A 25355-nucleotide genomic window follows, 5' to 3' on the forward strand; every position below is an offset into this window, starting at 1 on the left:
TCCGGGGGATACAGCTCTGTCAGGGGAGGGCTTGCTTACAGAGAGGGGGGATGGCAAGTACTGGAAATTCCCTTTAACTATTTACAGTGAGAAGAGTACCATGTGTTCATACTTGTCACTGACCCCTCCCTCTTTACCTGGCCTTTTATTTTTGTGTTGGCCCCCCTCCCTACAACACAGACTAAATTTGGTCAAATGCCTGTCCCTCCAATCAGTGGTCAGCTGGCATAGGATTGGAAGTGGGGGGGTGTAGTTGTTAGTGGCATCCAATCAGGGGCGAAGTGGGAGCAGGTGTGTGAATGGGCACAGTACAAATTACAGGCAACTCTTTATAGAGAAAGCTTTGGGTGTCTGTACCGAGGAGCTAGCACATACCTCTGCCTGTCCATTCTCTCCGCAGGCATCGGGGTCACCCACCAGGATGGTAAGTGAGCAGACACCTTTGGATTATACCCATGGGAAATCAATGCTGGAGTGGTAGGGGGTAAACATGGCAGCGGTGTCCAGAGTAACATGCCTGGCAGTAATGAATAGTCCACATGGGCTCGGTCATTAGTCATTGCTGAAATAACTCTCGTCATCAAGAAACTTTGCACGGCCCCTGAGGGTGAAGGATGGAAATCAATAGTCAATAATGCACAGGGTCACGCTGAACAATGTTCACACTGTATTTCTACAATTCCTCGTATATAACGCATACCCTAGAATGTTCTCCCATGTTACGGATATTTCTAGAGGGAACACTACTCTCTGGAGATTTTCCATCCAGCTGACCTTTATAGAAGAGCAACTTGTCTCAGATGGAAATTATTTTCTGACTAATGCAGCCGTGACTTGAGCTCCGAGAGTGGAAGTTTATTGATTATGGAAGGATTTGGCGTATCTAGTGTCAGGGACGCTTCCTGCTGTAAAATGCTAAATATTCCAGGGACAAGAACTGTTGATGTTTGCCGCTGTACCATACTGTACAGTCTGAATGCATAAGAAAATGTGCAGATGTAGCAGAGCTGAATTGGCCACTTCACACTTTAATGCAGTGTCATTTGATAGTTTGCTACATTGACTACGGTTTAAAGAGGGAGCCACGTTTAACTTGACTTTTAATGCGTTAAGTAAACAGTTACTAATCTCACATTGCGGAAAAGCTGGGTTCTTTTGTTTCTATTATGGAGATTTCGCTGCGTCTTATTTTTTTGAGCCAAAGCCAAGAGTGGATTTAGTAGTGGGGAGAAGTAGAAATGCCTCCCCTATATTTCCCATTCCTTCTTTTTGGCTTTGGCTCAAAAAACCCCCCCAAAAAACGCAGCTTATCCACAACATATGTAAAAAACGCTGCGTAAAAAAACGCAGCAAAGCGCTTACAATTTCATGTCGATGAGGAAATGCAGAGTTTCCATGGGTAAAATTAACATGCTGCGGTCTCGCTTACTTTGCTGGGACTTTAAAAGGTAGTTTTTTTTATTTTTATGCTGTTTTTCCGCAATGTGTGGCCTCAGTTTAACTCAACTTTTTTCCATTGCATTCAATAGCTTTTGTTGTGAATGATCACAGTGCAGTTATCAGATTCAAGTTGAAGATGGCTACATCCGTACCTAGGATATCACAAGGTTTTGTGATGACAAACTCAGCTCTGCTATGTATGTTAAATTTAGAGCTGATATTAACATGAGGCTGTAGGCAGAGTGAAGGCAACGTGTGTGTGAATTACGAGTGTGTTTATGGGGTCACATGGGGGATTTTTTTGCAGAGCCTGGTGCCCGGGTTGCAGTATGTACATAGGGTATGTATGGCAGGAGAGGAGGGGATGCATAATAGATATAACACATGTTATAAGTATTATGGTATTGGGGTCACACATGGTGACTAACGCTAGGTCCACACCTGCGCTTGGATTTCCATTCTTCAGGTCCTTTTTGGTCGCTTCCACTCGAAAAATGGAAACCCAATCCGCTTAAAAAGCCGTTACCTGCCTGATTTAAGGATTTTCTCTCTGTATTTTTCACGTGGAATGGGGGACGGAATCCCTGAACGGAAACAGTGCACGGGTGTAAATCCAGCCTTAGCGGGTATTTACATGCCGCAGCAGGCACAAATACAGCTGTGTGTGTACATGTAGCTAGAAGCGAGTGATTAGAATGCAGATCTAATGAGAGGAGGTCAAGACTTGGGAGCGAAAGGTTGTATGATATGAGGATACGAGGTGACAACATTGCAACTGCCATATTATGTGCGAAGTATGTGATAGAAACGATCGGCGTCTGACACATGGGCAGGATTGATGTTGTTTTGTTGCATTGTGTTATTATCATTATGTTTATATAAAAATACTAAAGTTCGATATAAGAACAATATTATTCATTCTCACATGCTGTTACTGTTAGTAAAAGATCATGGACACAGGCGCACCCATAGAAATGTGGCATCTCACTGTATACCTCCAATACAAGCATAGACATTCTTTCTGTAGGATTCTATATGTTCCTCCTCTAGATGACATATTATAGGATCATATTCCCCTAAACAAACTGCTTCTAATATGGTGTATGTTGTACTGTGCACATGGGCTACCTGCATATGACCCTGTTGTGGACAAGTAGTCTAAGCCTACATTCACACAATAGTGAATAATGGTCATGTGACGTTATTTTAATGGTCCATTGTAATGGACCAACAAAATATCACTCGTCCTATTCTTGTCCATTTTCACAGACCCCCTCGTACATTGAAATATATGGCAGATCTGTGAAAACAGGTGCACCTTGGTGGCAAATGGCCATGAAATATGGATGATTTTCACAAATTTGATTGTTAATGAAAAATGAACAAGTGATGGCCGTTTTTGTAACATCCATCACACATCTGACGCCTATAGAACATATTGAATTCAGTGTATCTATTCACATGTCTGTTTTTCACAGCCATCAAAAAATCTGACATGCTATATTTTTGTCCGTTTTCACAGACACATGGATTAAATAGAAATGAATGGATCCGTTTTTAAATGATACAGAATAGATTGATGTCCATTTTTACTTCTGCTAAAAACGGATCAGTGGGTTGGGTAAAAAAAGAAAGACTAATGAAATGCATCCGTTTTTCTTAACCGACTATTAAAAAATTGATGCAAAACGGATGACAGTCAGCCATCAAAAGTGGAAAAATGGAATGGATGCAAAATGGCCATCAAAAACGGATATTAACATAGTTTTTAATAGACGTTGAATCCATCAAAAACATCACTGTGGTGTGCATAAGGCTCTAAAGAGTGCGTTCACACGATGTAAAGTGGAGCGTGATCTGGCACGTCTACGCGTGTCAGCAGTTTGTGCGCTCAAAAAGATCCCATTGATTTCAATGGGAGTTACGAGCGTATACGCCGCGTTATTTTGCGCCTGTAATTTTGCGGCGGCGTATACGCTCGTAACTCCCATTGAAATCGAAGGGATCTTTTTGAGCGCGCAAACTGCTGACACGCGTAGACGTGCCAGATCACGCTCCACTTTACATCGTGTGAACGCACCCTTAGGCTGCCTTCACACGAAGTAACGTGCTGCGTGATCTGGCACGTATACGGTGTGTGAGAGTTTGTGCACCGTATACGCTCCCATTGATGTCAATGGGATTTAGGATCGTATACGGCGCGATATTTTGAGGCCGCAAAATCATGACTGCAAAATAACGCGGCGTGTATGATCCAGGCTCCCATTGAAATCAATGGGAGCATATACGGCGCGCAAACTCTCACACACCGTATACGTGCCAGATCACGTGGCACGTTACATCATGTGAAGGTAGCCTTAGACTATAATCACATGATTGTGGAAAGAAACAGTCATCAAAAACGGGTGAAATTGTCAATTTTTTGACAGCGGTTTTGCGTCTCTCTGGGATCTATTTTCAGGGATCCTTCATTTTTCAGTCTATTGAGGGATCTGTGAAAGTGGACAGATATAAGACATGTTCTATTTTTGACGGTCTGTTAAAATGGACCGCCAAAGAAGCAGACATGTAAATAGTAGAGATGAGCGAGTACTGTTCGGATCAGCCGATCCGAACAGAACGCTCGCATAGAAATGAATGGACGTAGCCGACACGCGGGGGGGTTAAGCGGCCGGCCGCCGTCAAAGCGGAAGCACCAGGTGCATCCATTCATTTCTATGAAGCGTGCTGTTCGGATCGGCTGATCCGAACAGTACTCGTTCATCTCTAGTAAATAGACACCTTGAAATCAATGTGTTCTAAAAAAGTGAGACGACCATTACAAAAACAGCCATCACACACCCATTTTTGACGTTTGTGTGAATATAGACTAAAGTCAGCCATGCACAAGATGTAAAATTTGGCAGAATTTTTCACCATTTTGGGCAACAGTCGTTTAATAAATAACAGTCAATAATTGTTTTATGGCAAACTTCTCTCTGACAAAAATGGATCGCTTGGGTTGGAAATTGCCAGCTGTGGGTTGGCTGAAAACATGTTTGGGCCAGGGTCATTTACCATTTTGTGTAGTCATTTTTATTTCCTAACTGCTAGGCTGTTCAGTTGGTTATGTTGATGGAGGGATCATTCATAAGAACAATCCCACCATTGATGGATCTCAGCATCTTGGCCAACTTTTTACTAATGTGCATGGCCAGCTTTTTGCTAGGTTCCCACTGTACATATTCCAGCAGATTAGCCACTGTGGACTTACTGGCGGCCAATCTGCTGTGATGTACAGTAGCAGCAAAGTGGATGAGATGTAAATGTCATCCTATCCTATGGTAAAAAAGCCTGCCGCGCAATGTGACCTGCACTTGAATTTAAAAAAAATGCAAAAACCCGACATATGTGAACCTACAATTACCAGACTAATCCTGGCAGAAAGGATTGACAGGTCACTGTTGTCGAGGTTGGTATCACTCACAGGTAGGATTAAGGGTTGGTGGGCTCAGGGGTAAAGGTTCAATCAGATGGTGAGAGATACATGTGAATGTGTTGTGAGAAGCTGATGGTTCCGTGTGAAGGTTCTAGGAGGTATCATCTTCCACTCAGACATGTGCACGCTTTCCAAGTAGCACAGCTGCATTTTACAGACCCTCCTAAGCTCACCACCTTCTTCTGGCCCTCGTCCACCGCAGTGACACATTACTTCCAGTACTGAGACAAATGCACATTGAAAAGTGAGGAGTCACTTCAATGAGATCTATCTTCGGCACAGTAAAAGATCCCATTAACCAAAACCAAATACGATCCATCTGGAAGACAAAAGGGTCAAAGTTATACTTAGAAACATAATGACAAGCCCTTTTTATTGTGGATTTTTCATGTTTTTCCCCTTTAAGTATTTTGGCCTTATTTTGGTTTACTTTATTTTTTCCTTTTTTTTTTTTTTTTTTTTTAGATTTTTTTTTTTTAAGTTCTAGGTTATGTGATACGATACATTTCCTTTCTTCTAGGATCCACTATTGCTCAAAATAATTCACTAATCCTCTACAGTGTTCCCTGAGACATTATACTATGTAGCAGTGGCCACCCCATATGTTATATCACAAAAATAGTCTCTCTTAGAAGGAATGAAACTTAAAGAGGACCTTTCATCAGATTGGGCACAGGCAGTTCTATATAATGCTGGAAAGCTGACAGTGCGCTGAATTCAGCGCACTGTCGGCTTTCCCGATCTGTGCCCCGGGTAAAGCGCTATCGGTCCCGGTACCGTAGCGCTTTACAGTCAGAAGGGCATTTCTGACACTTAGCCAGGGACGTCCTTCTGCCTCGCGGCGCCTATTGCGCTGTGCTGTGTGAGCGGGGAGGAACGCCCCCTCCCCTCCTGATAATACTGGTCTATGGACGAGCTGTGTGAGCAGAGGGAGGGGGCATTCCTCCCCGCTCACACAGCACAGCGCGATAGGCGCTGCTGGGCAGAAGGGCGTCCCTGGCTAAGTGTCAGAAACGCCCTTCTGACTGTAAAGCGCTACGGTACCGGGACCGATAGCGCTTTACACCGGGCACAGATCGGGAAAGCCGATAGTGTGCTGAATTCAGCGCACTGTCAGCTTTACAGCAGTATATAAAACTGCCTGTGCCCAATCTGATGAAAGGTCCTCTTTAAAGTGGCCCAGACTTACTAATGGACAGGAACTACGTCAGATTTATCACAGTGACTGATGTTGGATGATAAATCTGGCGTATCTTCACACCGTCCAGTCTACATATATACCACCTTTTAGTTAGCTCATTTTGAGTCTCAATTTGTCTATACTTTTAGGCCGAGGCCCCACGTTGCGTAAACATGAGAGTTTGCCCACAGTGGAAAAAAAAATCCAGCGTTTTACAGTCACAGCAAAGTGGATGAGATTTTAGCAAATCCCATCCCCACTTTGCATTAAAATACGCGCCGCGGACCCGTGGCGATTTTCAAAACTGTCACAGTTTTGGAAATCGCAGTGTGTAATTATACCTCCGAAAACGCCAACCTTTTCCCTATAGGTATAATTGAAGCAGAAAGTCCGCAGAGCGAAATTCTGTGAACTTTCTGTTAAAAGTGCTACGGGAAGAACCGTAAAAAATGCTTCCGGACGAGGGATTCACTTTGCAGGTATGGTGTAGCACCTTATTTTTTGCTGCAGTGTTTCCACCGCAGCCAAAATGGTGCGTTTTTACAATGTGTGGCTTCAGCCTAAAGTGGACTTCTCTGTAAAAACATCACATTTTTAGATATCTGTCTTATACTGGGTGAATTCACATGCTGCAGCTTTGTTGCAATAGTTTCTGCGACCATCTTGGGATGATTTCACACAGCTGTTTTTGTGGTGAAAGCCAGTAGTGGATTAGGAACAAAAAAGGGAACTATAGGGGATAGATTTTAGACCTCATGCACATGAACAATGAAAAAACGGATACGAAAAATACATCCGTTTTTCCAGAGCCATTTTTGCATCCATGGGCCATCCATCTACATGGACTTGAGTCTATTGACGGATCTTTGAACACAGACTAAAATGGGAGATGTCCTATTTTTTGACTGGTGTTCAAAAACCAAATTTATGGACCGCCCCAATAAACAATGTGTGATGGTTGTCATAAAAGTAGCTATTTATCACTGTAGTGTGCATGACGCCTTAAGCTATGGGATGTATATGCTGTAGGCTTTCTGCCGTGAAACAATGGGCAGTAAAGGGGATGGGACCTAAATCCTAAATTCTTATTCACACTGTGCAATAACTGTGCAGCATAAATTGACCTGCAGTGCAGATTTTCTGCTTTGAATTTGTTCCACGGATTTCATGTCTCGCAACACCTAGGGTGAAATCTTTGGCGTAACAACACCAATGATGCTATAAATTCTGTGTCAAGAAATGCACCAATTTTTTGATGCTACAGGTCTAGATGTGGATTTTTTGATGTGAAAAATTCACATTGTATCAGGCTTTGCCTCCAGAACTATAACAAAAACTGCAGTGACTCTTTATCTAAGACTGCTGTGTGTGAAAGTGTGAAACCACCCTGTTATGTCAGAAAATATTGGCAATAAATTGTCACGCATTAGCTAGGCCCACATATACTGTCTCTGTTGCCCATAGCAACCAATCACAGTGCAGCTTTCATTGTCCATAAGCAGAATATGAAATCAAAGCTGCACTGTGATTGGTTGCTATATGTAACAAAGGCTGTGTCTTCATTATAGAGCCCCATAATGGTGTCTAATCTGCCGTGGGTACATTTATTAACCATCTGTGGCAGAAGGTAGCGCTCATGGCGCCATACGTGCCTTCGGCAGACTGACTTACAAGATACCTTCATGGACTACTATATCTTCAGATAATGTGGTCATATGAGACAATTCAGTCGGCCGTGTGTGGTCCAGGTAATATGGACAATGTGAAAGACCACCTTCGACTTGGCTGAGCCAAACTATAACACCGTGAGTTGTGGCCCAAGCATGTGTCTGCCCTCCAGTAGTCATAATATGCTGTGAGTACAGGGCAGTATACCTGGAGTCAGGTTGTAACTTAAAGCATCATAGGTCAACATGATGGAGTAAGTTTGGTTCAGTCGAGCTGCGGTCGGCCCTGACCGATCCTTGACAAGTAATTTCGGTGGGCTCTATATTTACAGTTGCACAAAAATAAGACCACACACAGAGAAACACACAATTACAGGAGAAGCGAGTGGTCTGGACCACATAAAGGCGGGCACGCCTAAAACCCCTAAACATGTCCTTTAATTATACCACTCCCTGCTTAAGCACACCTTTAACCCTTTCATTGTCAGCAAAGCCATCAAAAGAAAAGCTCATTAGATTGCTGAAGAACTAACAACTTAGACACATAGGGGGATATTAATGAAGACTGGTGTAATGAATTCCAGTCTTCATATCCCTGTCGTCAGTGCAGGAGCACAGTGTACGCCACTCCATCAATGTGGCGGTTTCTCCGCTTTTAGCTGGCATAGATTGTAGTGATCATTTGTGTCAGTAAACTGACGTAAATTATATTATTTGTTTGTTGCGACCCAAATTTTGCGACCTTTTTTTTACCCCAGATATCTGGAATAAATGAATAATAATTCTTCCCCATGGAGTCTACCATCACACTGACATCTTCACTATAGATCTGCTCCTGCCTCCATGTGCATTCTGACAGCAACCTGATAGCCCCACAATGAAACAGTGCCATCTGCTTTGTGCTTTGATGTCTGTGCGGGGTAGGAGAGGGGCAGGGGTATGGGGCGGTGGGGTATGCATCTTATGTCTGTCACTTCTATTCCTAGTGAGGGACAGCTGCTTTTTACACAAGGCTGAGAGGGAACAGGTGTCGGCTCCTTCTCTTATTTATAGCTGGGAAGAAGAACACTAGGAATCTTCTTAAAGACTCTTACATTATCAACCTATATAATGACCAGGGGAGTATATTACCAGCGCTCTAAATAGTATACAGGCAGAAGCTTCTCAAATGTATACATCTCATAATAGCAACTAAGGGAAGATAATGTACTGCATATATAAATAGATCTATATCTATCTATCTATCTATCTATCTATCTATCTATCTATCTCCTATCTATCTATCTATCTATCTATCTTCTATCTATCTATCTATCTATCTATCTATCTATTATCTATCTATCTATCTATCTATCTCCTATCTATCTATGTATCTATCTATCTATCTATCTATCTATCTATCTATCTATCTATCTATCTATCTCCTATCTATCTATCTATCTATCTATCTATCTCTCATCAAACTATCTATCTATCTATCTATCTATCTATCTCATCAAACTATCTATCTTCTATCTATCTATCTATCTATCTATCTATCTATTCAAACTATCTATCTATCTATCTATCTATCTATCTATCTATCTATCTATCTATCTATTCAAACTATCTATCTATCTATCTATCTATCTATCTATCTATCTATCTATCTATCTATCTATCTCATCAAACTATCTATCTCCTATCTATCTATCTATCTATCTATCTATCTATCTATCTATCTATCTATCTATCTATCTATCTATCTATCTCTCTATCAATCTATCTATCTATCTATCTATCCATCTATCTATCTATCTATCTATCTATCTATCTAATCGTATCTATCTAGCTTTCTAACTATACAATGAATATCTCCATTCTAACAACCATGTATATAAACATATATGTGTATGACGGATATTCCAGACTGTAGTAATGGAGGCTATGTGTAAATTTTTCTAGTGATCTGTCCCAGTTTACAGCATTTTCAACACCTCTGACATATCTGTTATATATATTATAGTAATTTTTTTTTATTCTTCATGAAATAACAATTCTACAGCATCTTTTCTCTGAAATCTTGTACCGTTCCTCTGTTATTCCTCTTAGAAATGTGGGAAAAAATTCAAAACTAGGTGTCATCTCTCTTGTCCCTATCCAATCTGCACTGCCACTGTTGACTGGGCAGTGTAAGCCCTCGTTCACATCTGCTTTTGTATTCCGTATGGGGAGAGTCTGCATGGAGACACCCCCCCCCCCCCGAACGGTATACAAACGTAATTGCAAGCGCTGTGCTGTAAAAGCACACAGACCCCATAGACTATAACGGGGTCCGTGTGCTTGCTGTGCACTGCCCGCACAAATCATGTCCGCATGATTCATGTGGGCAGTGCATGCCAAGCACTCGGACCCCACCCATTATACTCTATGGGGTCCGTGTGCTTTTACAGCACAGCGCTTGCAATTGCGTTAGTATTCCGTTCGGGGGGTCTCCATGCGGACTCTCCCCAAACTGAATACAAAAGTAGATGTGAACAGGGCTTATGAGTGCACAAGTACACACCACCAACTATAAAATATCCAGTTGTCAATTTAGTCATAGATTTCCAGGAGGAATAACGGAGGAACAGATGCTCTGAAATGATTATTTTACAAGCAATACAAGTAGTAACTAAAATAGATATGTCTGGAGTCTGATTGGAGGGAAATTCCAAGTGTGAAATCGTAACCTAAGTTATGTCATAAATTATTGGCCTAGCGGGATCTCAGCAGGTTAGGTAACAAGATGTTAATACCCGAAAATGGATCTGGTCATTGAGTGTCTATATCTATTTCTAATTGCGCAATAAGACCAGATCATTAAAGGCCCCAGTGTTATATGACAAGAAGATATATTGGGACGCCAGCTGATGATAGAATATACATTATACAAGTCACATGCAGAGTAATGGGTGTCGGTTGCAGTGTCCTGTATACCTACAGACTCAATTGTACCCATGGTATATATTTATTCCTATCTGCGGTGGTAAAGAAGACCCTGCTATCAAAGTGGCCTCAGCGGGTGGGGACTTAGCAATATATTTGCTTCTTTGGTTACACAGGTATAGTGAGCAACTTATCCATGTGAAGGTTACATGAACATGAACGGGTGAATGTGCCAGGCCCATTGTAAAGAAACACAGATGTCACATGGATGATGCTGCCAAAGCCTCCAGGGATCCATAGTTTTGGTTCAGTGAACTCAGGCCGTGGATTCTGAGGCAGATTCAGCGCCAAAAAATTGTGTGAATGGCCCCTTTGTGTGCTAGCCATGAGAAACGCAGCTAGAACACTGATAATTCTCACATTTACGTACATGGAGCCTTAACCTGGTACTACAGCTCAATCCCGTACTCAGTCAATGGTAGGAAAAACGATAACGGGAACACTGGAGTGCTAAAGCCCCTTCATTGTGATGATCAGTGGGTTCCTTGCGGCCAGACCCCCATACTAAAATACCAATGGCCAATCTATATGATAACCTCTTGCAAAAGGCTTTTTGTGTGTGCCATGAAGATTGCCTTAGGAACTTGACTATAATCGATATCTGTCAGTTAACATGAATATATATCAAAATAGTACCATATATACTCGAGTATAAGCCGACCCGAATATAAGCCCCTAGACCCCTAATTTTACCACAAAAAACTGGGAAAACTTATTGACTCGAGTATAAGCCAAGGGGGAGAAATGCAGCAGCTACTGGAAAATTTCAAAAATGAAATTGGTCAGAGTTTTTGGGTGCAGTAGTTGCTGGGTGCTGGGGAAGGGGAGGGGGTGTTTTGGTCGTGTGTCTGCCCCTTCCCTGAGCTTGAGGACTGTTTTTTTTTTCCCCCCACTTGGAATTCAGTCTGGCTGAATATAGGGGATCTGCAGTGCTCCTATTAACCCCTTCCCGACGGAACAGGAGCACTGCAGATCCCCTATATTCAGTAGACACAGGGATACCTAATCTGTTTGTGTTTCACAGTCATTTTCTACTTTGCATGTATTCTAGGGAAAAGAGGGATTTAGAACTTTTATTTATTTATTTATTTTTTTAAAGCTTCTTTTTTCCCCCCACTATTTTATGGGAGATTCTATACATTGATATTGCGGCTGGTCATAGACCCCCCCCCCCCTCCTAAAAATATATATATATATATATATATATATATATGTTTTGTTTTTTCTGACTCGAGTATAAGCTGAGGGGGGCTTTTTCAGCACAAAAACTATGCTGAAAAATTCAGCTTATACTCGAGTATATACGGGTAATTTGTAAAAGATCCTGCCATCTAGTGCTTTCAGCTCCTATGCACACGTATGTATTTTTATGGTAACAAATAACCTTGGAAAGTCTGATCCTTTAGGGTAAGTTCACACAGGGTTTTTTTGGTCCGGAGGCCGCCTCAGGTTCCAGACCAAAATACGGGTAGCTGCGACTGGATGCCAGTGAAGTGCACCGACATCCAAACGCGCACTCCGCTCTGGATTAGACCCAAATAAATGGCCCTACTCGGGAGGGGGCGTCTTCAGGCGGATGTTGCGAGACAAATCCGCCTGAAAGAATGAGCATGTCACTTCTTTTTTCTGGGAGCCGGAACAAAAGGCTCCTGGTAAAAAGAACTGCCCGGCTCCCATTGATTTCTTTGGGAGCCGTCTTTTTGGTCAGGACTTTGAGGCGGATACAGCCTCAAAATCCTGACCAAAAACCCAGTGAACTTATCCTGAGTCATCGTCTGTTCCATCTCCATCTACTTGATCAAATGTGTATGATGAAGGAGGTGTCACTGCAGCATTAGGGTTAGTGCACACGGAGTTTTATCAGCGCCAAAAAACTCTGTATTGAAGGAATAAAAAAATAAAATAATGTAGAGGGGGGCCACACGGTGGCTCAGTGGCTAGCACTGCAGCCCTGCAGCGCTGGAGTCCTGGTGTTCAAATCCCACCAAGGGCAAAAAACCATCTGTAAGGAGTTTGTATGTTCTCCCCGTGTTTGCATGGATTTCCATCCCATATTCCAAAAAGACATACTGATAGGGAAAAATGTACATTGTGAGCTCTATGTGGGGTTCACAATCTACATTTAAAAAAATAAATAAAATAAATAATGTAGTTAGTTGTTGTGTGAATGGACATGTCTGTGAAAAAACAGCACAGACAGCACATGTGTGATATCTGTGTATTGTCCGTGATCCATGCACTTCATTAGTGACCATGTAAAGCAATAGGACCTGTCCAGATTTTTGCCTTTGAGCTCACTGCCCCCTGTAGGGAAGGTTGTGTGTATGGTGCCATAAGAAAAGAATGGGCCAATATGTTAGCCCCTAGTCTACGTCCATAGGGTACCAGTTGCCTATGTAGATGCTCCCTCTGCTGGTTTTTATTGTAACTGCAATATCTGATGCTTTTCTTACCTTACAAGCAAATTCTGTTGACCTATCGTCTAAAGAAAACTCACACACCACTAACATAACCCAGTAATTGTGGCAAAAAAAAAAAAAAAGAAGCCAAAAATGCAGTGTGAGAACCCAGCTTAAAATCTGGATGGTCCGCTGAACGTGTATGGTTCTGCATAGCTAAATGACTGCTGCCCCCTAGTGGTTGACATTTTGTATTGCAATACTGTTGCTATTAACCCCTTCCCGCCGATGGCACTTTTTGACTTCCTGACCAAGCTCAATTTTTCAAAAATGACATGTGTCACTTTATGTGGCAATAACTTTGGAATGCTTTAACTTACCAAAGTGATTTTGAGATTGTTTTTTCGTAACACATTGTACTTCATGTTAGTAATAAATTTTGGTTGATATGTTTTGTGTTTAAAGAGGATTTATCACCAAGCACATAATACTAAACACCATACATAATTTATTCTCGCTGCGTCCCTGAACAATATGGCATTTTGTTTTCTAAATCCTGCCCATCCATTCAAAAGATATGATCCTTACATATAAAGTAGATATACTTGTATGCAAACTAGTTCTAGTAAAGATAAAATAAAAGGTTACCGCCCACTTGGAGAATAAGAAGCTACCATATAACCTACCAGGGGCCGTATCTTTTGCGCAGATGGGACAGATTTATTAATAAAACAGTCCCCAAATTGATAGAGGGCACAGCAAGAGTCAAATTATGTATGGCATTTAGCATTTTGCAGTTGGTTACAGGTCCTCTGTAACCCTTTCCCGACATGTTGGGTATTTAAACATGGCGGCCTCTCAGGAGCAAGTCAGCCATCATAGCTTCCAGTTTTCTTCTATATTATAATCTACAATCAGAGCGCACAGCTAACGCCTTGGTCAAAGATGACCAGGACGCAATTTTCTGGGCGCCGCCATTTTGGAGGATTGGGGTCATGGCAGTTGGGAGTCTATGGCCCCCATATTTGTCTACCATAGAGTGCCAATATTTTACAATGCAATGCATTGTATTAGTGATCAGGCCCCTTGGTGTTCAAGATGCCTAAGGGGTCTAAAAAATACAGTAAAAATATTTTTTTTTAAAAGAAAAAAGAAACAAAATTTCAATTTCCCCTCTTTTCCTAGAACACATATAAACAAACACACACATTAGGTATCCGTGTGTCCGAAAACGCCCGCTCTACAAACTTATAAATATATTTTTCCCTTAAGGCCCCTTCACACGTAGTTTACGCTCCGTTTATTCTGTGTACGCTCGGTGTATTCTGTACATTTAACACGTGTAAAATGTAGTTAGCCATTGAGTTCAACGGCATGTTCATATAACGTGTGTCTGCACGTGCGCAAAAAGACGCGCGTTACACGAACATGCCATTGAACTCAATAGCTAACTACATTTTACACGTGTATTTTTACACGTGTAAAATGTACAGAATACACAGAGCGTAAACTCGTGCGAAGGGGCCCTTATAGTGAATGCATTAGCAGGAAAAAAAAACAGAAGACGCATCGCCATTTTTCCACTGTTATGCTTCCATATAAATTTGGATAAAAAGCGATGAAAGCGATAGACATTCCCCAAATTCCCCAAAGTACATCTGGCCCTGCAAAAAAAAAGGTGCCCTGTGCATTTTTTTTTCTTATATTTTTTCTTATTTCTTTTGTCATTTTTTTTTTTCTTTCAGTGACATCTTTTGGCTACATTTAGGGGGGTGCCATACACAATACACACAATAGTTGTTTTCTAGGATGGGCAATGCTTATAATGTGCAACATTTGGGACTAAAATGGATAGGGAAATGTAATTATATTGTAACAATTTACTCTGTAGCATATCCAAGGTTCTAGTTCAGTCTTTCTCAAAGTGGGCGATAACGCCCCCTTGTGGGCGCTGGAGGCCTATAGGGGGGCAGTATAGGGCACAGAGAAGATTGGGGGGCATTGAAGCGGTTTAGGGGGGCGATGGCTAATTTAAAGGGGTGGTATCATAACAATGATTCTATCTATACTGCTTGTTAATGTGGATTTAAGACTTTTCCTAAATACATTGCTTCAGCAAAACTGCTTTGTTTGTCCACTATCTTACTTTATTCACTTCATTATGGACACTAGCACCTGGCCCCCTGCTCATTGCTGAGGGAGCCACATGACGTAGCTCCCTGCTGTGTGGGGGTGGCTGAGTGTACGGAGCCAGCCTGTGTCTGCACCACACATACACATCACATACACATCACCTAGCTCCCTGCTGTGAGATAGAGGGGGGGGGGGGGGGTGTGGAATAAGTGTTGCTTTCTTATATAAAGCAGTCTAAATCCTACTGGGCTAAAGGACCTGGTCTCTCTGTTCACTAGGATAAAGCTTTATTATATAGAGCAGGCTGCTAGTGGGCAGAGGAGCCAGGTCCTTTAGGAAACTCCGTACAAGGTAAATCCAAGTCTACAGGACCTTTTGATGACATCACAGGCCCTTCAGTCATCCCATAGGATCACACTATGTGGTGGGCGGAGCTACACACTAATTTGGGGGTAGGGCTAATTGACGCGAGCAAACAGGAAGAAAGAAGATTTTTAGGCAGCTTAGAAGGCAGATCAGCTTCATGAGGCTACCCCTTTAGAATTGTTTTTTTGCTTTTAACACAAACTTTGCAGATTTGCAAATCGGTTGCAGATTACCGAACACGGTGACTTACGGCTGTTTTTGAGTAAATTCGAGCCTGATATTAACAAACTTGTTAAAAATCATCAAATTCATCCTTCACATTAGATTAGTTTTAAAATTAAAATTGAAATGTTTGTTTTAATAACATGAATAAAAGTTTTCCTAATATTACAAAATGGTGTTTTACATTACTCTCATCAGAAAGTCTTATTTTCACATGACACACATAATTTAATTATTAACATAATGACTGCGATTGTGATTCTTAAGATGTAGTAAAGTCAAAAAATTTGGTGGGGGGGGGGCGCTAGAAAATAATTAATTCTCGAAGTGGGCGGTAGACAAAATAAGTTTGAGAATTTCTGTTCTAGTTTGACATTTGACAAAACATATATTGCCACCTAGAGGTTGTAGCTGTGTACTGCAGTACAGTATATAATTGGCCGTATACTTTTCTCAGGTTTTCCCTACTGAGTATAATTGGGGTAAAAATTTAATATTAAGAATTTGCATCATAACACCTTGAAAAAAACCCACTTTTTTTTGCTTTATATTTAAGTATTGTTTTGTACTCGACATTGGATTCACAGTTACCTAGACTTAGCTAAGGATCCTTGTACATGGCACAGACCCTGGACAGTGCTATAAGGAGCCCTGAAGGACAAATAGGATACAGTGTTTTCTAGTAGCAGCTATTACAATATCATTCACATACTGCACAAAAAATCTACAGCATAAAGGATCCCTATTATGGATTTTTTAAAATATTTTTACCTAAAGTTGTAACTTCAAGCTCCTGGGCCCCAAAGGCGTAAACCCCCTACCTACCATTCAGAACAGTGGTAGGTAGGGGCCCCATAGAGGGACCTTTGTGGGGCTAATGTAGGTGTCGTGATTATATAATGCATTTCAATGAAATTGTATTAGTGATCAGACCCCCTGGTGTTCAAGATGCCTAGAGGGTCTAAAAACTACAGTAAAAATAATAAAAAAACAGTAACAAAATAAAAAAGATACATAAATACAGTGAAACACATACACATTTGTTATCCCTGTGTCCGAAAACGCGCAGTCTATAAACTTATAGGTAGTAACTGCAACCTCTGCACCCCCCTATAACTATAGCTATGCCCCTGTCTGTAGCAATTCTGAAACTTGCAGGAATTATTCTATAATCTCTGTGTTTAGTGTTGTTTTTGCTGCTGCAGATTTTCCATTGCAGAAAATCCAGAGCATACAATTCCCATGTGAACATACCTTTAAGGCTATAGCCCCACATTGCGGAAATGCAGAATAACAAGAACTCTGGTGACAGCTGTAGCCTGGTGCCATTGTATCCTGATTTTGCAGACATCTGTATGTATTTGCCTTGGAGCTTTCCCTGCTGTGATGTTACAAGTTTGCCTTCTTAGTTATATCTATTTCTGGGACATCTGGATGGCCACCATTATTGACCCCCATTGTATCTACAAAGGGGAAGTCACCCCTAGTCTCCTGAGTGACACACGCGCCTAGTTATACAGTGACGCACACCCTGCTCCCATACTGTTAGATATACTAACCGACTAGCCATTCAGAATAAGGACAGCTGAATGTACAAATGAGGGATGTATCGAAAGACTGAATGCTTTCATTTGGGGGGAATACACCTTATATGGATTGCTTTACACCTTCAGGTTGTGCTGTGTTTTTTGAGCTGAAGCCAGGAGTGGATCAGCAGGAACGAGAAATATAAGGCCTTTTTTTTATTATTTCCCATTCCTTTGAATCCACTCCTCAGTTTGGCTTTTGAAAAAAAAAAGCAAAATCTGCGCTCAAAAAGCAACAAATATATTAAGAATGTTTTTTAGGAACATGCTGCATTTTGACCGCAGTGGAAATGTCGCAGCAAAAAAACCTGCATCTTACATTCCCATCCACACATTGGAGAAAAAAATCTGCACTGGACACGCTATGATTTCAAAAACCTTTATGTTTTTGAATATCACGTCATGTCAATTATACCTACAGAAATGCCGGCGTTTTCCATATAGGTATACTAGGGACAGAAAGCGCTGCGGAAAAAAACACTTTTGGGTTGCTTTTCTGCTATTTTCCAGAAGGGGGCAGGGTGGAGTCGTGATGTGGGTCACCGTCTCACTTAGATATATGATCGCGAATGACGCATGAAATCTACACCAAGCTGGCACGGAGTTCAGCATGACCCCGCTGGAGGATGCAGCTGGTTTATGAAGAGGAGCGCGCCTTGTTACTAAACATAAATCTCCCCCATGCTGTTTTCCCTCTGCGGACTTTCTGCTTCCATTATACCTAGAGGGAAACCACCAGCGTTTCTGTATGTATAATTGACATACTGCAACGGTTTTGGAAAATCGCAGTATATCCGCTGCACATATTCCACTTCTGATTAGGCCCGAATGAATAGGCCTAAACAGGAGCGTGTCTTGAGCCGCGGATGCCACAGCTGAATCAGCCACGGAATCCGCGGCAAAATACGTCATCTCACTTCTTTTTTCCGCTACTAGCTAAAAAAAAAAAAAGAGAGAGGCTCCCATTGAAGTCAATGGGAGCCATTTTTGCAGGCGGATTTTCAGGAGGATTCTGCGTCAAAATACACCTGCAAAAAACTCTGCGTGAACATACCCTTAGGCTGGGGCCTACATAGTTTCTGCCGTGTTTTTTCCCGTAGCGCTTTTTGGCTCTTAGCATCAAAGATATAGGAAAAATGCTGAAAATTCTGCAGCTAAAATTTTTTGAAGATGCAGCTTTTCCGTGGCTCTTTTATCCCCCACAATATGTGGATGAGATTAATGAATCTCTTTAACTTTGCTAGTTCTGAAAAACAAACATGTTTCCGCAGCAGCCAAAAATGCTTCATCTCTGAAACATTGGGCCTTAGCCATACACATTGCAGAAAAGTTTTTTTAACGTTTTTAAATATTTTTTTTTGTTTCACATTTTGAGTAACTTTAAAAGGAATGGGAAATGTACAGTATAGGGAGCTCTTAGGGAGCCTTCACACGGAGTTACGCTCCGCTCATAAAACTCGTTCAGAATGAGTGCGTAAAAAACAGCTCCCATTGATTTCTATGGGTGCCGGCATACGCGCATATCACATTGAAAGCAATAGGGAAAAAAGCCTCCCATTGATATCAATGGGGAGCGTACATTCAGAATGAGTGGAGCGTAACTCCGTGACCAGGCTCCCTTAGGCTGAGTTCAGACAGAGTTTTTTGTTCAGTATTTTGAGGTCGCCTCAAAATCCTGACCAAAAAGACGGCTCCCATTGAAATCAATGGGAGCTGGTCCATTCTGTTTTCTGGGAGCCGTTTGTTCCAGCTCCCGGAAAAAAGAATGGACATGCTCATTCTTCAGTCAGCTTCGCCTCGCGACATCCGCCTGAAAACACTTCCTCCTCCCGACTAGGCCAATTCATTTGGGCCTAATCCAGAGCGGAGTGCGCGACTTGATGCTGGTGCACTGTGCCAGCATCAAGTCGCAGCTACCTGTTTTTTGGTCCGGAAACTGAGGCAGCCTTCGCCTTAGTTTCCGGACCAAAACCCCCCATGTGCACTCAGCTTTATACTTCTTTGCTATCTCATCTTGCTAAATTCATTCCTGGCTTAAAAGGTCTATTCACACGGAGTAACGTGCCGCGTCACCTGGCATGTATACGGCGTGTGAGATTTTGAGCGCCGTAAAAGCTCCCATTGATTTCAATGGGAGCCTGGATCGTATACACCGCGTTATTTTTCTAAAAAAAACCAAAACACAAAATCTGCATCATGTGGCCTTAGAGAAGCTGTCTTCTATCTTCATGAGACAACCCCTGTAAAGATCAGCTGGAGCCATATACATGTCTGCGTGCCCTCTATGCCCTATTATGTCACTGCTTGGTATTTCACACCAATAAACATCCATTGACTTTTTAACTCAGACGACCTCTACCGCTTGAATATGGCAATATCCATGTGTTACTAACAATAAGTCAGTGACCACATAGATGCTATATTTAGGTGTGTATGCAATGAACAAGACAGTATAAGTATGTAAATATTATACTGCACATCCCATGTAGAGCATGATGTGACTCCTATAGAAACCAATATATGTGACAACAGATCCATATAAGTATACAGGATTCCATTCTTAATCTCCAGAATCCACTTTGGATATTGACCCCATTGCTTTATACTGTATATATGTTGGACAGCTAGGCCTCAGTGGTGGTAGTGAACACCCATAATATAGATACAGATAGTACCTTCCTTGATGAGGTTGTCCAGGATTTAGGTTTTTATGGCTTCCCCCTAGGATAAGCCATAAATATGTGATCGATGAGGGGGCTGACAGCTGACATTAGTAGGGGCTGTTAGGCTGAGTTCACACTGGGTATTTTGGTCAGGATTTTGAGGCCTCAAAATCCTGACCAAAAAGATGGCCCCATAGACTTTAAATGGAGAGGCAGGGCACAGAGGTCTCAGGACTGCCATTGTATTGGACCCCACAAATCATACATGTATCTCCTATACTGTTCCTGTTCCCTGTGACTTTTCCAGCTTTTGCTGAGGATGACATTGATATTCCGTGAACATCCCCACATCTGATCACATTTATCCGATTTACATAAAACCATATTGAACGTCTATTCAGATATATGCAAATCAGCAAATCTTTTCAGCCCGTGAATTTACTTACTCTGATTACATTCCTGACGGTAAAGTCGTCAATGACTAAATCAGCAATTTATTATACATTTGGCTGACGAGTTTTACTTTTACATTTTTCTAATCAAAATCTTGTAGATTTATTTCAATAATTATAATCTCTACACCTGCCATCTAACCTACTTTCTAGCAAGATATTCAGGAACTACCGCTCCCATACAGTGCAGAAATGTGATCCTTCTTCTCTATGATTCTCGGCTTTCACACGGCAGCGGTCATTTTAGATGACTCATCCGAAACAAATCACAAAAGTTGAAAAAACTTTCATGCACTTTCAATAGAATATGGGGTAAGAACATGTGGGTAAGACCACATGGTTTTACTCATAGTGGGTAGAGTATGGGGTAGAATATGTGGGTAAGACCACATGGTTTTACCCATAGTGGGTAGAATATGGGGTAGAATATGTGGGTAAGACCACATGGTTTTACCCATAGTGGGTAGAGTATGGGGTAGAATATGTGGGTAAGACCACATGGTTTTACCCATAGTGGCCACGTGATTTTGCAAGTAAAACTGAAATATTACCTTCAAAACTGTGGGCCAGTGGCCACCATGGGTGGACGAGTTTTAGCACCTGGACTATGTATACTTATCCTAAGCTTAAAGTTGTTGTCCAGTCCTAAATCAATTTTTCATACTGATGACCTATCCACAAGATAGGTCACCAGTATGTGATCTGTGGGGTCCAACATGTGGATCCTGCACAGTTCAACTGTCCCAAAAGTCAGATCAATGGAGGGTGGGTAATGTGCAGGGTCTCCTAATCAAGTCATAGGAATGACGCACTTCCCTGTACCCACCACTAGGGCGGTGAAGGGGTCTGCTGCACCACTTTTATTACTTGCTCCTCTGTTCGGGGTACTGGTATGGGAACCCAACTGAGCACGTACTGATGACTATCCTGAAAAACTGATTTGGGGCCTGAAATGAAATTAGAATTGTCTCAGGTATCCATTTTTATCCTTCCCAACCTAACCCCAAAATTTGCTGGCTTCTGCACAAGGTGAATATTCCTCTTAATTGTGGGCCAAAAGATCTTTCGGCAATCAAAAATTTCGGCACGTTTATGTAGGGTTCTGCTAATAATAATTAGTTCTATTGTCTCCGCTGATATAAGTTTTGCCTGAGGTGCCCATTTTCCTCCCGTCCAATCCCATTAAAATTAACTGAGCTGAACATAAATTTTACAAGAGGAATTGTCCATCGTAATTGTTGGCCAAAAGATCTTTCAGCAGTCTACAGCCATCTTAAAAGTGTACTTAAGAATCTAAACAAGGTATACTTAGCTGGCCACAGACGTCAATTAATTTTTAGCTGATAGATCTTCTGACAACCTCTGATCCCCATTAACGTGCACATTTAGTATATATTAGTTTCTATTGAGTTACTGTCAGTGATCTTTGCTTGGTTTGTCTACACTGATCTGGATATAAAAGAAGCTAGCCATACAGATTATGGAGAAAACAAGGCATTCTGGGTCCTTGGGGTCTGAGCTGAATTCTAAATGTGTTTTTTCGAGAAACCTGCTCTGTCTGCAGAGTGTATATTTAGTAGTTTGGCAGCGTCCAGCATCTCCTTCTCTGCCAGTCTTAGGGGGTTCATATGTGAGAAGGTAATACTATCCCCCTCTGAGCTCCTCTCCCTATAAGGAGCCTTGAAGAGTCTGCTAATTATACCAGCTCTTATCTTCTGGGCACCAGCAGCAACCACTTGGGGTTCAGTCATCTGTGGACATAGTGCTGTGACGAAGCTCTGTGTCCTCAGCCACCATGGCGCAGGTCAGTCTGCATTCTTCAGGTGTCACCAGCCTTGCTCAAGAACCTTTGCTTATGAGTTATTCAGCTATTATTTTTTTATTTTTATTCTTTTATTACTTTACTTTTTGCTGCCTTGGTTTTTGGGCATGGGTGGGATTTTTGTCCTTTCACCTCATATCTGGCAGTGGAAAATTTGGTCTAAGCTGCCAATTCCCGTGGATACGTAAAATATCTGGATTGCGTTTTAAAATGTGGACCGACTTAAGGAATATGAAAAATACCCGCACCAGTAGGCCCTACTCCACCACTCCGTGTCTTACCTTGGAGGAGTGGAGTACAGTTTTAGTTCTTTCTTCTGTAGCCCATTCTTCATGGATGGATTAATAATGGTTGGGGAAGCCTATCAATGGTCACCAGCACTCATATCATACATTTGTTTGGTTTACAGCCTACCGACCAGCAACAAGATGCGAGGTCCTTCCTCAGCGAGGAAATGATCGCTGGTAAGAATTTTTCTTTGCTTCTTTGACTAGAGTCATATGTTCACATATGTTTTCATGTGGTTATTAGTACAAATGTGCCTCAGCTGTCTACAAATGGGTTCCTCTTGCTTGGAAGGATCTCTGATTTGGCTGATATCCCAAGTCATGTTTCACGGCTCTTTGTTGGGTTGGACCATGACTAGTTTACTTCCTTCTGGAGTAGAGCATTGCTAGCTCCAGTTGGCAACTCCGTAAGGATAAACAGTATCCCTATATTAAGATATATATATATCATCTATAAGTATAGGTGCATGATTCTATAATATCCTATATTGGTTTTGACATTCAAGCTCTGAGCTTTAGAGAAAAAGTCTTCCGAGGCCATAATAACTAAGAAAACTACGTAAATTTAGCCTGTAGCTTAAGACAAAAATAGCAAAAAAAAGTGAAATAAATATGTAATATACAACTTATTAGGATAAACACCACCATCTTTGCTTTTTATGATGCATTAGACTGTGTTCACACAGTTTTTGAAGCTATATTTTGCAGTTTTTGGAATACTTATAGAGATTTCTTTAGCTCTCAACTTGTGTTTGGCTTCAAAAACTGCATGAAAAATGGCACCAAAAAGTGCATGTTTATATTCAGCCTTAAATTTTTTTGTATATCCAGTATTAAAATTGTAAAATGGTCAGAACAGGATATGAAAAGTGGCAGAAAAATTTAGAAATAATACTCAAAATTCATTTCAAAAAGTGACAGAATGACCGAAGAAATATTCCTAAAAATTCACTTAGACAATATACAAAGCATCAACAAAATTGAGTCACAATTCGGGAACAGTAACGGAAAGGTGGTGGCCAAAAAGGAGGCAAAAATGTCCAGGACTAAAGATGCAAGGGAAGAACGTAGCTAGTATACTGTATGCTGTAAAATAATATTATTGGAAAGGTGGAATGTAGACCAAAGGTTGAGCGAAAGATCTCCAAGCTGAGGACGTGTAACAAATGAAGGTTTGAGAAGATATGTTGTGTATGTGATACCACCAACGGTGACAGAGATCTTCATGTTGTTTTCTTCTTTCAACAGAGTTCAAGGCCGCCTTTGATATGTTTGACACTGATGGTGGCGGTGACATCAGCACCAAGGAGTTGGGTACTGTCATGAGGATGCTCGGACAGACCCCAACCAAAGAAGAGTTGGATGCCATCATTGAGGAAGTAGATGAAGATGGTGAGTTTAGGCAGAAATGAAAGAAAGGTCAAAATAATGAAGTCCTCTTTCTCTTATCTATGTTACTATTGGACCATTATTTTTGTAGGAGACATTAATCTTGTAGTCTGTATGTTATCAGCGTATGATCACTTTACGAGGGTGATCCACTAATTTTTGTGGGTGATTCTCTAGTCGCTAATAGCTATGACGTGATACTTGTGTTATAAAGATAAAGACTGTTGGGTAAAAGGATGAAGAAATAATGATGGCATCTTACAGGCAGCGGTACCATCGACTTCGAAGAGTTCTTGGTCATGATGGTGCGCCAGATGAAAGAGGATGCGCAAGGAAAAAGTGAAGAGGAGTTGGCTGAATGCTTCCGCATCTTTGACAAGTGAGTATCGTCTTTCATTACCAAATACATGAGGCATATAAGTAGATGCTGTCTCCATTTTCCCCGACCTGCTTACTGATGGATACTCTTTCCTCTTAGGAATGCTGATGGGTACATTGATAGTGAAGAGCTGGCAGAGATCCTCCGTTCCTCTGGTGAGAGCATCACAGATGAGGAGATTGAAGAGCTGATGAAGGATGGAGACAAAAACAATGATGGCAAGATTGACTTTGATGGTGAGTTTGGTAAACCTTGCCTATTTTAGGCAGAATCCAGGTCATTGACATGTCATTGGCATGATATGACACTGGCATCGTACCAACTCATGCCATACCTATTACACATTACCTGATGTACGCTTGTCTTCTTCTCTTTGCAGAGTTCCTCAAGATGATGGAAGGTGTACAATAAGCTGTTGGACATTCCTTAGGAGCGTTTTGACGCTAGCTTGTACATTATACCGGTCTTACTTGTTCTTCCTGGATGGAGTAATTTCCCCCTGCTCTGTCTAGCAAATCTCCAAAATCCTCTATGTCTCAGCTTTGTTCAACGAATACCATCTACATCGCCTGCGGAGAATCTCGTCCGTTGTTCTCACCAAGATCTTCTGCCTTCTACAACTTTCTTAAGTTCTTCAAATTTCAGGTGTTATTTATAAAACTGAAACAACCATTAAAAGTCTTAGTGAACCTTTCAACGCTCTGGGCTGCATTGAAAACCCTCAGTATGCTAATACATAGTGGATGAGCGCCTCTTTTGGGCACAGTAGGCATTACAGGCTACCGTCATCATTTGTTTTCATTCTTTTTTTTTTTCTTCACAAATGCAATGCAAACTGATAAAGTGATAAATTATTTCTAAAAGAATGAAGTGATGTTTGCATGTTATTGGTCCAAAATGTTACCGTCCATTGTATCTGCAATTG

At 41.5% G+C, this 25355-nt stretch overlaps 1 protein-coding gene across 2 annotated transcripts; it reads left to right on the forward strand.

Annotated features, from left to right (window-relative positions):
- The first annotated feature begins 276 nt into the window (after positions 1 to 276).
- Positions 277 to 25127, forward strand: TNNC2 (troponin C2, fast skeletal type). 2 transcript variants are annotated; one of them, XM_075277439.1, is made up of 6 exons: positions 277 to 424; positions 22785 to 22839; positions 23911 to 24054; positions 24316 to 24430; positions 24530 to 24666; positions 24810 to 25127. In XM_075277439.1, exons 1-6 carry the CDS (start codon positions 422 to 424, stop codon positions 24839 to 24841), a joined length of 486 nt encoding a protein of 161 aa, XP_075133540.1. In that variant the 5' UTR covers positions 277 to 421; the 3' UTR covers positions 24842 to 25127. The 2 variants fall into 2 exon arrangements, with proteins under 2 accessions (XP_075133540.1, XP_075133538.1); XM_075277437.1 differs by lacking the exon at positions 277 to 424 and adding an exon at positions 22211 to 22357.
- Positions 25128 to 25355: the final 228 nt, after the last annotated feature.

The sequence above is a fragment of the Leptodactylus fuscus genome, chromosome 6 (assembly GCF_031893055.1).
Source record: "Leptodactylus fuscus isolate aLepFus1 chromosome 6, aLepFus1.hap2, whole genome shotgun sequence".
Taxonomy (NCBI): domain Eukaryota; kingdom Metazoa; phylum Chordata; class Amphibia; order Anura; family Leptodactylidae; genus Leptodactylus; species Leptodactylus fuscus.